General features: G+C 36.3%; 1 protein-coding gene across 3 annotated transcripts in view; it reads left to right on the forward strand.

Moving 5' to 3' along the window:
• LOC115232372 (proline-rich transmembrane protein 1-like) overlaps positions 1-13,414 on the forward strand; it is a 127,555-nt gene that overhangs the window by 22,731 nt on the left and 91,410 nt on the right. Inside the window, exons 2-4 of one of the 3 annotated variants that reach the window (XM_029802213.2) lie at positions 2,728-2,948; positions 5,619-5,726; positions 8,182-8,728. In XM_029802213.2, the coding sequence (XP_029658073.1) occupies positions 2,728-2,948; positions 5,619-5,726; positions 8,182-8,346 (494 nt within the window). In that variant the 3' untranslated portion in view covers positions 8,347-8,728. Of the gene's footprint in view, positions 1-2,727; positions 2,949-5,618; positions 5,727-8,181; positions 8,729-13,414 lie in introns of those variants that run through there. The other 2 variants (XM_036511817.1, XM_036511825.1) reach the window with 2 other exon arrangements.

The raw sequence follows: 13,414 nt of genomic DNA on the forward strand, positions 1-13,414 counted from the left end.
TGAGTAGGACACTGCTGTGCTCTGAAAAACTTCGAAAAAAGGCAATACGGTAGACAATTACAGACAGATATGCTGCTTGCCACTTATGTGGAAATTATTGACTGGAATAATCGCAGAGTCAATATACGGACATTCCGAAAAGAATGGAGTCCTGATGCATGAGCAGAAGGATTGCAAGTGTAAGTGCAGAGGTACCAGGGATAAATTCCTGGTTGACACAACTGTATTCAGAGATTGCAAGAGGAGGGAAATTAACTTAGCCATGTCTTGGATCGATTATCGTAAGGCGTACGATATGATCCTACATTATATAATATTTGATCCTATTTGGTATTGCATCGAATGTTGAGTGACTGCTTGGAGAAAGTATGGCGAGGTGGAGGACAGAACTGACAGAATATGGAAGAAGTTTAGGGACAATAGAAATCAGGAGAGGCATCTTCCAAGGGGACTGCCTATCCCGACTGATCTTTGTACTGTGCATGATACCACTAACGCTGATTCTGAGGAAAGCAAAGTCTAGGTATGTATTCAAAAACTGCCAACAAAAGTCAACCACTTGTTATTCAGGGATGACTACAAACTTTATGTAAAGATGAATTCCAAGTCTATTCCGCCGTTGATACGGTGTATCCGTTCAGTATTGATATCAGTACTGACTTAAAAAGTGTGGTGTGTTAGACTTGAAGAGAGGCAACATAAAATGTAGGAACGGGCTAGCGATACAGTTGGAGGAGGTCATGAAGCAGATAGAGAATACGAGTTATAAGTACTTGGGGATATTGTAAATGGATAAATTGATGGAGAAAGAAATGACAGAAAAATTTAAAGTGGAGTACTTCTGTAGACTGAAACTGATCTTAAAGTTGAAATTAAACGGAAGGAATAAGATTGATGCTATCAATACCTGGGTGGTTTCACTAGTTAGATATGGAGCAGGGATAATCGCATGGACAGTAGACGAACTAAACAGCTTAGACAGAAAGACAAGGAAGTTGCTGACTAGATATGGGATACTCCACCCAAAACGTGAGATAGACAGACTGTATGTACCAAAGAAAAGAGGGGTAAGAGGACTGATTGGATGCGAACACAGCATTAGAGCAGAAAAAACAACAAAGCATTGTATTTAAAAATGCCACAGAACTACTATTATTGGAAGTAAGAATGTTAGGCTTGTGTAGGATGGAAGATTGCAAAGATAAAGCACTGTACAAGCACTTAAGAATGAATGAAACTGAAAATAGGTAGATAAAGAAAAGAATGCATGGACAATTTCATAGGAATATTGAAGATAAGACAGGCAGAGAAAAAAGATGGCCATGGATAACTAAAAGTGATTTAAAACCCGAAACGGGGGCTGTAGTCTGTGTTGTCCAAGAGCAAGCATTAAGATCGAATTACATCAAATACAGAATAGACAACACAACAGAAAGTGATAAGGGCAGATTTTGTGGACAAAATGGTGACGCTGTGTGGCATATTACCAGTCACTTTACGCCACTAGCCCGGAAAGAATATAAGAGACATCTTTACAATACAGCAAGGATTGTCCATTGGACACTTTGCAACAAGTATGGACTTGACAGAGCAAAAAATTGGTACGAAGATAAACCCGAAGACAAATTCCATGACTTCCAAATACAAATTCAAGAATTTGACGTAATAGAAACAAGCAGAAAAAAAGCTAAGCGTATGAAAACCCGTACTAAAACTGCTGCCTTAGATATTCTTACGGATAAATGACAAGAAAAGCCTTTCAATGGCAAATACCCAAAGAGAACTAATAATGGCGATGTTGACAAAGCCCTTACTCACCAATGGCTAATGGCTTCTGGCTTAAAATCAGAAACAGAAGGGTTTATCACAGCAGCCTAAGATCAATGCTTACCTACAAGAAACTACCAGGCCAACATATTAAAGAACAGCAGCTTCTCAACATGTCGTGTATGTCAACAACAAGATGAAACCATTGATCATGTTGTCTTCATGTGCAGTCTTCTTGCGCCTACAGTGTATCTCAGCAGACATGATTGAGCTGCACAATATATTCACTGAGTAATATGCAAAAACGTGGACCTACCCCATGATAAAAACTAGTAGGAACACAAACCACCTCCAGTGCTTGAAAATGATCACGTCTCACTCCTCTGGAACTTCACCATTCAAGATAGATAGACAGAAAGATTGATGCAAATAGGACATAGGACATCATATCGAAAGACTTCAGATAAAAATTATGCCTCCTCATTGATATGACTGTCTCAATCGATATAAGCGTATCTATCAAAACCTATCAAAAACTGAGCAAGTATAAAGATCTTGAAATAGAAATTAGGAAAATGTGGAACCTGAAGACTAAAGCAATACCAGTTGTCATAGGTACCCTAAAATGATAGCGGAAGGGGCTGATTGCTACCTAGCTCAGATACCAGGAAACCCCAAAATGGCAGGCTTGGCTGTGTGGTAAGTAGCTTGCTTACCAACCACATGTTCCGGGTTCAGTCCCACTGCGTGGCACCTTGGGCAAGTGTCGTCTACTATAGCCTCGGGCCGACCATTTATTTCAGCATCTCTACCAAAATATAATCTCACAATTGTAAAGTGGTCAATCAGTAAATACACTCAATTCACATTACACTCATCTAAAATTTGTTGATTAATTAATTTTGTGCGGATTGTACAACTTCAAAATTATCTCACGTGGAATCTAATTTCTTTTTACAGAGAATGCAGACACTGAGAAACCTAACGCTAATCCACCAGGATACTATGAAAACCCTGGATTCTCACCTGCATCTGGATATCCACCACAACCTGGATATCCACCACAACCTGGATATCCACCACAACCTGGATATCCACCACAACCTGGATATACCCCAGAATATGGTTACCCTTCACTTATTCCAGTGCAACAACAACCACAACAACAACAAACTATTATTGTAAGTAAACATGCTTTCTTTTCATTTCAGTTTTTACTGTTTTACACCAATATATCCTAAAATTGAGATCTTATACAATTGCAGCGTGGAAGGTGTTTATAAGCCATTTAAGAAACACACAAAAACCGTTAGATTCACTTCAACATTTAAATTTAATTTGTCAAAATATTTTCTTAAATGTGTGTTTCTTAAATGGCTTATAAACACCTTCCACGCTGCAATAGTTTTCGTTCCAGCACACGATCTCAGATCAAGTCACTCGCTATGCAAGTACATCTCAGTAACTCATAAGATAAGTCATTCTGAAAATAAATCCACAACTGACAATAAGTTTGAATTATATGCGTGCCAATGGATACTATGAAAATCATACATAGCAGTACACGGCCCAATTCCTTCTTGCACATAGGTCATCTTACTATGATTCTGATAGCCCCCGGAACATAATCATAGCCCGAAATACTATACCTTTTCATACAAGATAATTCCAATATCACACAAGAGTTAGACACACCGGCTAATTGACTAACTCTTAATTTGTCAAAATATTTTCTTAAATGTGTGTTTCTTAAATGGCTTATAAACACCTTCCACGCTGCAATTGTTTTCGTTCCAGCACTCGATCTCAGATCCAGTCGCTCGCTATGCAAGTACATCTCTGAGATCTTATATTTAGCTGGTTTCAGTCATCCAAGTGTGACTATGCAAGCGAACTACCTTTAAGAGAATTCATACCATCATAAAATAAACGATTTATTTTATCGATGTTTATGTATTGAGTAGCCGACATTTTGTACTGAACTACCGTGCTAAGGAGAATATTAAAAGCATATGACATGCTATGCCTGTACATGTGTGCGCATATGCATGTGTGCATTTGTGCGTGCGCATGGCAGGTTTCAACCAACTAAATTCAACTGACAAGCTGTTTTTCTTTTTTTCTCCTTTTTTTACTACCCACAAGGAGCTAAACACAGAAGGGACAAACAAGGACAGACAAACGGATTAAGTCGATTATATCGACCGCAGTGCGTAACGGGTACTTAATTTATCGACCTCGAAAGGATGAAAGGCAAAGTCGACCTCGGCGGAATTTGAACTCAGAACGTAACGGCAAACGAAATACCTATTTCTTTACTACCCACAAGGGGTTAAACATAGAAGGGACAAATAAGGACAGACAAACGGATTAAGTCGATTATATCGACCCCAGTGCGTAAGTGGTACTTAATTTATCGACCTCGAAAGGATGAAAGGCAAAGTCGACCTTGACGGAATTTGAACTCAGAACGTAGCGACAGACGAAATACTGCTACGCACTTTGCCCGGCGTGCTAACGTTTCTGCCAGCTCGCCGCCTTCAGGACAAGCTATTTTTCAACTGAAAACTATGGCAGAGTGTCGTCTCATGTTGATCAAGGTGCTGTGGAGTAGAATAAAACCTGAAGACCTCTGGTTCTGAAGTGAATTTCTTAACTACAAAGTGATGAGAGCACCTGGAAAAGTAAAAGACTTAAATTAATCGATTTTACTTTTCCAATGAAATTAATATAACCTGGACTCAAACATGTGATGAAACTAGTAGAGGCCGGAAAGAGGGTTTAATAGAAATGGCCAAAATAGTCGGCAGAAAAACCAGGTTTTTTGGTGGGGAGCTGGTAGACACGTTAGCACGCCGGGCGAAATGTTTAGCGGTATTTCGTCTGCTGCTACGTTCTGAGTTCAAATTCCGCCGAGGTCCACTTTGCCTTTCATCCTTGCGGGGTCGATAAATTAAGTACCAGTTACGCACTGGGGTCGATGTAATCAACTTAATCCGTTTGTCTGTCCTTGTTTGTCGCCTCTGTGTTTAGCCCCTTGTGGGTAGATAAGAAATAGGTATTTCTTCAGTCGCTACGTTCTGAGTTCAAATTCTGCAGTGGTCGATTTTGCCTTTCACCCTTTCGGAATCGTTAAATTAAGTACCAGTCACGTACTGGGATCGATGTAATCGACTGGTCTTCTTCCACAAAATTTAAGGCCTTGTGCCTATAGTAGAACGAATGATTATTATGACCTCCGACTTAGCGAAGGCGTGGGTATCGTGTTCAGTCTTGCTTGTTTGTTTGTCCGTGGGCAAGATACCTCAAGAACAACTGGATGGATTCGGCTGAAACTTTCAGGGCTGTTTTGCCTTATGACTGGCACAAAATGATTAGATTTTGGGATCGATCCGGTGCCGGACAAGGATTCTGGATTATTTTTCTGGTCTTTTAACTTAATTTTTGAAAGTGGTAGGGTTCATTTTCTAGTATTCTCGTTTGTGAAAGCAGACGAGTTTATTTCCGATATTCTGATTATAAAAATCATCTCCGGCTAATCGTTGAGAGAACGTTGGTGTTGTCTTGGCGGAGATTTGCGCTCTTTGAGTGCTCTTATTATTATTATTATTATTATTATTAATATTAATATTAATATTATTATTATTATTATTATTATTATTATTATTATTATTATTATTATTATTATTATTATTATCATTATTATTATTTATTATTATTATTATTATTATTATTATTATTATTTATAGTAGTAGTAGTATTAGTAGTAACAGTATCATCGCTGTTACCATTTTCACCCTAAGATAATTATGTTATTGCATTCATCTATTCCTTTATATCTGTTTTTGCAGGTAAACCAAGGAAGACAACACGTTCAAAATAATATGGCTTCGGCAGTTCTTGTCACCCTGTGCTGCTTCCTTCCGACTGGCATTGTGGCGATAATATTCGCAGACAGAGTAAGTAGAATATGGACATTCCTTGCTAGGAAGTCCATGCGTAACCAAAAATTTGACGTATAAATATTCAACTTTTAGTGCCAAAATTATGTAAAAAGCTAGTATTTCACTTTGAAAAGTCATGCGTTTCATAAATTTCTTAGTTTTTTATATTACAAAGCAAATAATTGAGATTCGGTATTAAACTATGATGCCAAGATTTGGGAGATCAAGTCTACTATAAGTATTTTTTGGTCACAAACTTACTGTGTTAGATTGCCGCGAAGGAGACATTGTTTCTCGCGTGTTTAGGACCGATTTATGGATAGATAGATGGATGGAGGAATCGATGCTTTAGGAGAGGAATGAGGTTCACTACACCTAACGTGAGCTGTCAACCTTTCCTGCTTTCTTTCTTACTTTCTTTCTTTCCTTCTTTCCTTCTTTCTTTCTTTCTTTCTTTCCTTTTTTCTTTCTTTCTTTCCTTCTTTCCTTCTTCTTTCTTTCTTTCTTTCTTTCTTTCTTTCTTTCTTTCTTTCTTTCTTTCTTTCTTCCTTCCTTCTTTCTTTCTCTCTTTCTTTCTTTCTTTCTTTCTTTCTTTCTTTCTTTCTTTCTTTCTCTCTCCACACACACATCAACAAATTCATTCATATTTATTTAATGGAGAAGATTAGATGTTAAAATGGATTATAGATTTTTTATTCTTCATGAAAAATGAAAAACATGAAAATTTAAAACTACTAGCAGTATCGCCCGGCGTTGCTCGGGTTTGTTTCAACCCTTTAGAATTGGAATTTTTGAAAAGTAAGACTTTTTCATTATGTAGCTTGTTATTCTCTTTAAGTGAACATTTTCCTGGTTGAAATACACCGAAAAATGGCTACACAGCAGTAAAAAAATAGGGATTTCCATAGAAAAAAAATGCATCTTTTTGATGTAAATAATTTTTGGTGTTAACATAGTCAGATTTTAATTTTTTCTTCTACGGAAGAGCAAGCCTTCTTCTATCATACTCTCAATTTTGGTCAACTTGCGCCTTAGGGTCTCGGAGGAGATAGTGCTAATTGAAGGCTACCAAACCTGCCATACACAGACAACTTCAGCTTTATATATATAGAGATAATCCATTTTAACATCTAATCTCCTCCATTACATAAATATGAATGAATTTGTTGAAGTGTGTTTAACAAGTTTAAGCCATATACCGATTATTTCTATACAAGTTTTCATACTTATACAAATTAAAAAAAAGTAAATTCAAAAGTGAAGTATGAAGAAACGACATTAGAAATCTTTGGTAATTTCTCCGATTAAAGGACGATAAAAATATGTTAATAAAACATATATATATAACATATATAAATGTTTATATATATATATATATATATATATATATATATATATATTTAAGTAGGTGAATGAATTATCCTAGTATGGATAATTCGGTTAATCGATACCTGAGTAGCAAATTTACGTCAGAAAACACGGTTGAAGCTACATGCCAAGGGCAAAACCCCGTGTTCCTGTATGGAAATTTGTGTGTTTTTTTTATATGAATAAATGAAAAGAATGGAGTCGAACGAAGATTTTAACAAAATTCCTTTACTTTCGACACATGATTCGATGACTGCATATTCTTAATTCCGAAGGAATAAAGTCTGCATTATGCCGTCTTCTCTTCAGGAAAGACAAGGAGCCTCTATCAGTCTCACGACAAACAAAAACTTTTTGATGACTGCCTACATTGTGTCCACAGGGATAACGAGTGTTTTTTTAAAAAATTATCCGTTATTAGCAATGACGTCAAAATTGGTTGGAAGGAGGAAGTATTAAAAATAGGAAGGGAACAATAAGTTTGTTGTATGAATGGGGATGCGCGGGTGTTTGCTTATGTTAATAAGTGTGAGTGTTTATGTGTGTGTATGAGTGTGTGTATATAACTGCTTTTGTGTCTATGTATGTGTGTGTGTGTAATTGTGTGTGTGTGGGGGGGGGACAATTGTCAAATATATCTAGTAGTGATGTGACAAATTTGCGTCTGTGTGTTTGATTGGGCGTATGATAGAGTGAGAGAGAAAGAGAGAGAAGGGGAGATGGAAAGAGATAGAGATAAACATACGCCAACGGTATATAGAGAGTACTGCTCCATATAACGGGTTAGAAAGAAAGAATTTGTAAAGGAATTTAAGGAATTTTGTTAAAGTCTTCGTGCGACTCCATTCTTTTCATTTATATATATATATATTTTGGCAGTGTGGTTAGTAGCATTTCGTTCGTCCGTCTTTATGTTCGAAGTTAAAATCTGCAGATATCGATTTTTACCTATTATCCTATTATCCTTTCGGAGCCGATGAAATAACTACCAGTTGAGCACTGGAGCCCATGTAATCGACTTACTCACCATCGCAACATTTGAAACCAAAATATATTCGCTGCTTTTGAGGTTTATTAGCTTGTTTTCATTTTTATCTTCTAGGCAAACACATCGGCCCGAAATGGAGATATAGCGTGTGCACTGGAAGCTAACAACCAAGCAAGAAAATTTATCAAAATATCACTTATTGTTGGTACCATTATAGTTATCCTTTATACTGTACTGATAGTTTTAAGAGTTACTCAAGAAACAACAGTTTACTACTAGATAGTAGTCTTGTCCATAACTGAAAGAAGGCATTAGAAAATTCAGAAGATTCATATTTAATGAAGTGTTTTCAATTTTGCTTTATCTCATGTTTAAGTCTAATCATATAAAATACTCTTAGAATTTCCAATCAACATGCATTTTATAACACTGGTCAACACATATGTTCTGGCACAAGGTTTATCAATTATTTTTAGCAAATTTTAGCCTGCTGAATCCAGATCTGGCATCATATTTTGTCTACAACATCAGATTTTTGAAACATGAAATCTTTTAGTTTTGCTATAAACAGCTATTCAATACTTATAATGGAAGAATTAAACTTACACAAATGCAATTTTTAATACACAATATGTCCTTTTTCAAATCTAATAAATCAAAACACAAAGGCGGCGAGCTGGCAGAAACGTTAGCACGCCGGGCGAAATGCGTAGCAGTATTTCGTCTGCCGCTACGTTCTGAGTTCAAATTCCGCCGAGGTCGACTTTGCCTTTCATCCTTTCGGGGGCGATTAAATAAGTACCAGTTACGCACTGGAGTGGATATAATCGGCTTAATCCGTTTGTCTGTCTTTGTTTGTCCTCTCTGTGTTTAGCCCTTTGTGGTAAGTAAAGAAATACATAATGGCAGATAAAATTCCACTGAGCCTTTGTCCCGCGTGATGTTTTAGATAATTCTAGTGATAAAGGTTAGTAGTGAAAATTAAATTCAAATATTGACCACGAATGTAGAAGAATATGTGTCGTTGCTTTCATCCTTAAATATTCTTGGCCAACAAGGGGTTTGATATTTCTTTTGATATCGTCACAGAATAAGACGTGGAGTTCACGACAAACCTTGAAATAATTATACAATAATTAATTCCATTTTCAATTTATGTATTAAACTTTAGCCTATGTTATTCGTTTTAAAATGACATCTCAAAGTATTTACTCTAATAAAGATGATTCTACATTTTAACTAATACGTTTATAACTAAATGAAATGATAGCATTTTAACATTGGTAAACGCACCAATAAATCACCTTGTACATTATATGTAATCAACATTCAATGAAATAAAGCATTAAACTCTTCGTCAAAAATTATGTTGTGGCTTTATGACTTAAGAAATTTTAATAACACCTTGTGCCTTCATTATCATCATCATCATCACCACCACCACGATCATCATCATCATCATCATCATCATCACCACCACCACCACCACCACCACCACCACCATCATCATCATCATCATCATCATCATTATTATTATTATTGAGTGAGAGAGCAGTTCATGCCATGAAAGTGACACTGGGGTAAAATATACGAAGCCCAATATACCCATCATGACCACCCATCTGATAAGGGTACACCAGGCACATGCATCACAACCATATGTGCGAGACATGGTGATCTCATATCAAGATAAACAGCACATGACCTTGCAGGTGGGGCCCAGTTAGAATTTTCTTCAGGTTGAGTAGCCCATCCCGCTCATTATTATTATTATTATTATTATTATTATTATTATTATTATTATTATTATTATTATTATTATTATTATCATACGACAACAGATTAGACTGTTGGAAAAGGAAAAACCTAACATCGGGCTACACCAAGTAACCTTAAATGCCAAGATTCCTCCTAAGTATCCTACCTGTCCCTAATAACACTGTTTTCTGCAGCTGTACTACACTAGGTTTTATGCCTATTTCCTCTATCCATACGTTCAAATATTTAGGGATAGTTCCCAATGCCCCTATACTGGGATACATTTTACTCGTACTTTCCATTGTCTCTGTAATTCAATGCCTAGGTCCTGGTACCTTACTATTTTTACTATACCTTTCATATTAATTTTTACATCATTTGGGATTGTAAAGTCAATTATCTGGTGCTTTCTATTCTCTTTATCTACTACTACTACTGCTACTACTACTACTACTACTACTACTACTACTACTACTACTACTGCTGCTGCTGCTGCTACTACTACTGCTGCTGCTGCTACTACTACTACTACTACTACTACTACTACTACTACTACTACTACTATACTAATACTACTACTACTACTACTACTAAATCAGGCCTTCTCGCTTCTGTTCCTTAAGTCCCACAGCTTATATTTCTTACTTTCGAGTATTTTACTAGGTTCATGTTCATACCATTTATCAGTATGGTCTAATCCTAGCTTTCTGCATAACTCCCAGTGGATTACGCTCCTCAGGTTGGCATGTCTTTTCTTCTATCTTTTCTAAGCCAGCATACTACATTCATTTACTAGAGGTGTAGTCAAAACGTACCCGAACGTTGGCCAAAATCAAGTAATATTAAAAAACTCACTAGTTTGATTTAGTCTCTTTTAAAGTATTCGCCTTGGGCGTCTACACACTTCTGACAGCATTCCTTCCACTTCTAAAAATCACTTTTTGGTGTGCTGTAGAGCTGTGAATCGAATTTTGCTTAATGTTTTCTGTTGACTAAAATCTTCTCCCCTTGAGTGTATTTTTGAGCTTTGGGCGTAGCCAAAAGTCACTTGGAGCCAAGTCTGAGGAGTAGGAAGCCTGACGAATAAGTGTAGTAGTAGTAGTAGTAGTAGTAGTAGTCGTAGTAGTAGATAAAGAGAATAGAAAGTACCAGATAATTGACTTTACAATCCCGAATGGCTGCACTAACGCAAGGGTTAATATGATTAATAAATTCATTGATACGAACAATCTAATTTTTATTACAATACATACTAGCAGTATCGCCCAGCGTTCCTCGGGTTTGTTTCGACCCTTTAGAATTGGAATTTTTGAAAAGTACAAGTTTTTCATTATGTAGCTTGTTATTCTCTTTAAGTGGACATTTTTCTGGTTAAAATACACCGAAGAATGGCGACACAGCAGTCAAAAAATCGTAAAAAATAGGGATTTTCAAAGAAAAAAAGCACCTTTTTGATGTAAATAATTTTTGGTGTTAATATGATCCGATTTGAATTTTTTCTTCATACTCTCAATTTTGGTCAACTTGCGCCACAGGGTCTCGGAGGAGATAGTATTAGTTGAAGGCTGCCAAACCTGCCATACACAGACAACTTCAGCTTTATATATATAGGGATTAAGAGAGATTTAGTAAGCAGTGGTGGAACATGGAGTTTGTAACCTTGGTAGTCATTAGCAAGTGATTTAATTTTTAATCGCTTAAATGTTTGGGTCTTTTGCAATTTTGCCCCCACGTGTGCCTATGAGGGAAGATATATTTAGGAACGTGTAGACCTTTACTTGTTCATCTAGTATTAACACTACTTGGAATTTTGCTGGCTATTTAGGATGTCAGATTCAGCGTTATATTTCGGAGGTAACTTCCACTAGCATGCATCGCCCATATAAGTTGTCTCCCCTTTACTATAAAGAAAATTACAGCCGTTTAGCTAATAGTATTTATCTTTTTATTTTATTTTCATTTATGTTATGTTGAGATGTAGAAGGGCGTAAGCGGCTTCGTGCTTATGCCCTTCCATTACGGACAACAAGTGGTGGTATCTAGAATATTTCAGTAAGTTTACCATAGGCGCAGGAGTGGCCGTGTGGTAACTAGCTTGTTTACTAACTACATGGTTCCGGGTTCAGTCCCACTGCGTGGCACCTTGGGCATGTGTCTTCTACTATAGCCTCGGGCCGACCAAAGCCTTGTGAGTGGATTTGGTAGACGGAAACTGAAAGAAGCCCGTCGTATATATGTATATATATATATATATGCGTGTGTGTGTTTGTCCCTGATGCTGGTGTGTTTATGTCCCCGTTACTTAGCGGCTCGGCAAAAGAGACCGATAGAATAAGTATTGGGCTTACAAAAGAATAAGTCCCGGGTCGATTTGCTCGACTAAAAGGCGGTGCTCCAGCATGGCCGCAGTCAAATGACTGAAACAAGTAAAAGAGTAAAGCGAGTAAGAGTACATAACAAAATGATAAAGAGTTATAGCAGCCGGATATATATAACTCTTATTTACGTGTAAGCAATGCATGAACTCATGTATGTTACAAAGTATTTGATAAAGAACAATATCAACTTCAAACAGGTATCCGTCTCACATTAGGAAGTTGACTTATGACGTCACTGATATAAACTATTGTTTACTCAGTCCAAAGTCTACAACCAGTAGAATAGTTATATTTTCACGCGCAAGTCAAGTAATATCACTAATTTTGTCAGCTTATACCATTTCATTCTTCTATAGCTAAATCCACTTCACGCAGCAGCTTCTCTTCACAAATATGGATTTAAGTAAGTATATATTATTGACTTTTATATAATTCTTCATTATATATTCTCAACCATACTTAAATGGCTCTATAACACTTGTGTAAAAAAAATACGTTAATAATTCACTAGTCCTCTGTCAGTTCACAGAAGTTAAAGAATATTGTAATATACCTTCAGTTAATTAGATTCAAATTAGATCAAATAAATTTATAGCTGAAATATTTCTAAAACTGTGTGTGTGTGTGTGTGTGTGTGTGTGTGTGTGTGTGTGCCAAATATACACGTTTTATTTATTATTTTGCACGTTACTTAATCATCGGTATAATGTTATTTTATATTTAAATTTCTATTATATGTAATTTTCTAGATGTGTAATTTAATTGTTCATTTTGAATTGATAAAAGATGTTTTCTTTTCCTTATAATATATATATATATATATATATATATATATATATTATATATATATATATATATATATATATATTATATATATATATATATATATATATATATAACTTAGAATAACTTAGAAAGGTTTTGGCCAGTATTGGCCCAGGCCATGTCTAACTTAATAGCACCACCTGGCGAAGTCTTTCAATCAGGATTTGGGCACCAAGGCCCATTCGAGCAGAGAGTTATTGTTTGCGGAGACATCCGGGTGTGGGGGGTTTGTCCGGGACTGTTTGAAGGAATTTGTCCAAAGACTTCTTTAATTTTGTGTGGTCAGTTTCTTTTTGACGTGTCTGGTGTAATGTTGAAGAGAGCGGGTCCAAGTGAGGTGAACTAGTTGTGCCGTATTGTCGTTATGTGATGCGATTTAGATTTTT

Source organism: Octopus sinensis, linkage group LG2, assembly GCF_006345805.1.
Source record: "Octopus sinensis linkage group LG2, ASM634580v1, whole genome shotgun sequence".
NCBI classification, from domain to species: Eukaryota; Metazoa; Mollusca; class Cephalopoda; order Octopoda; family Octopodidae; genus Octopus; species Octopus sinensis.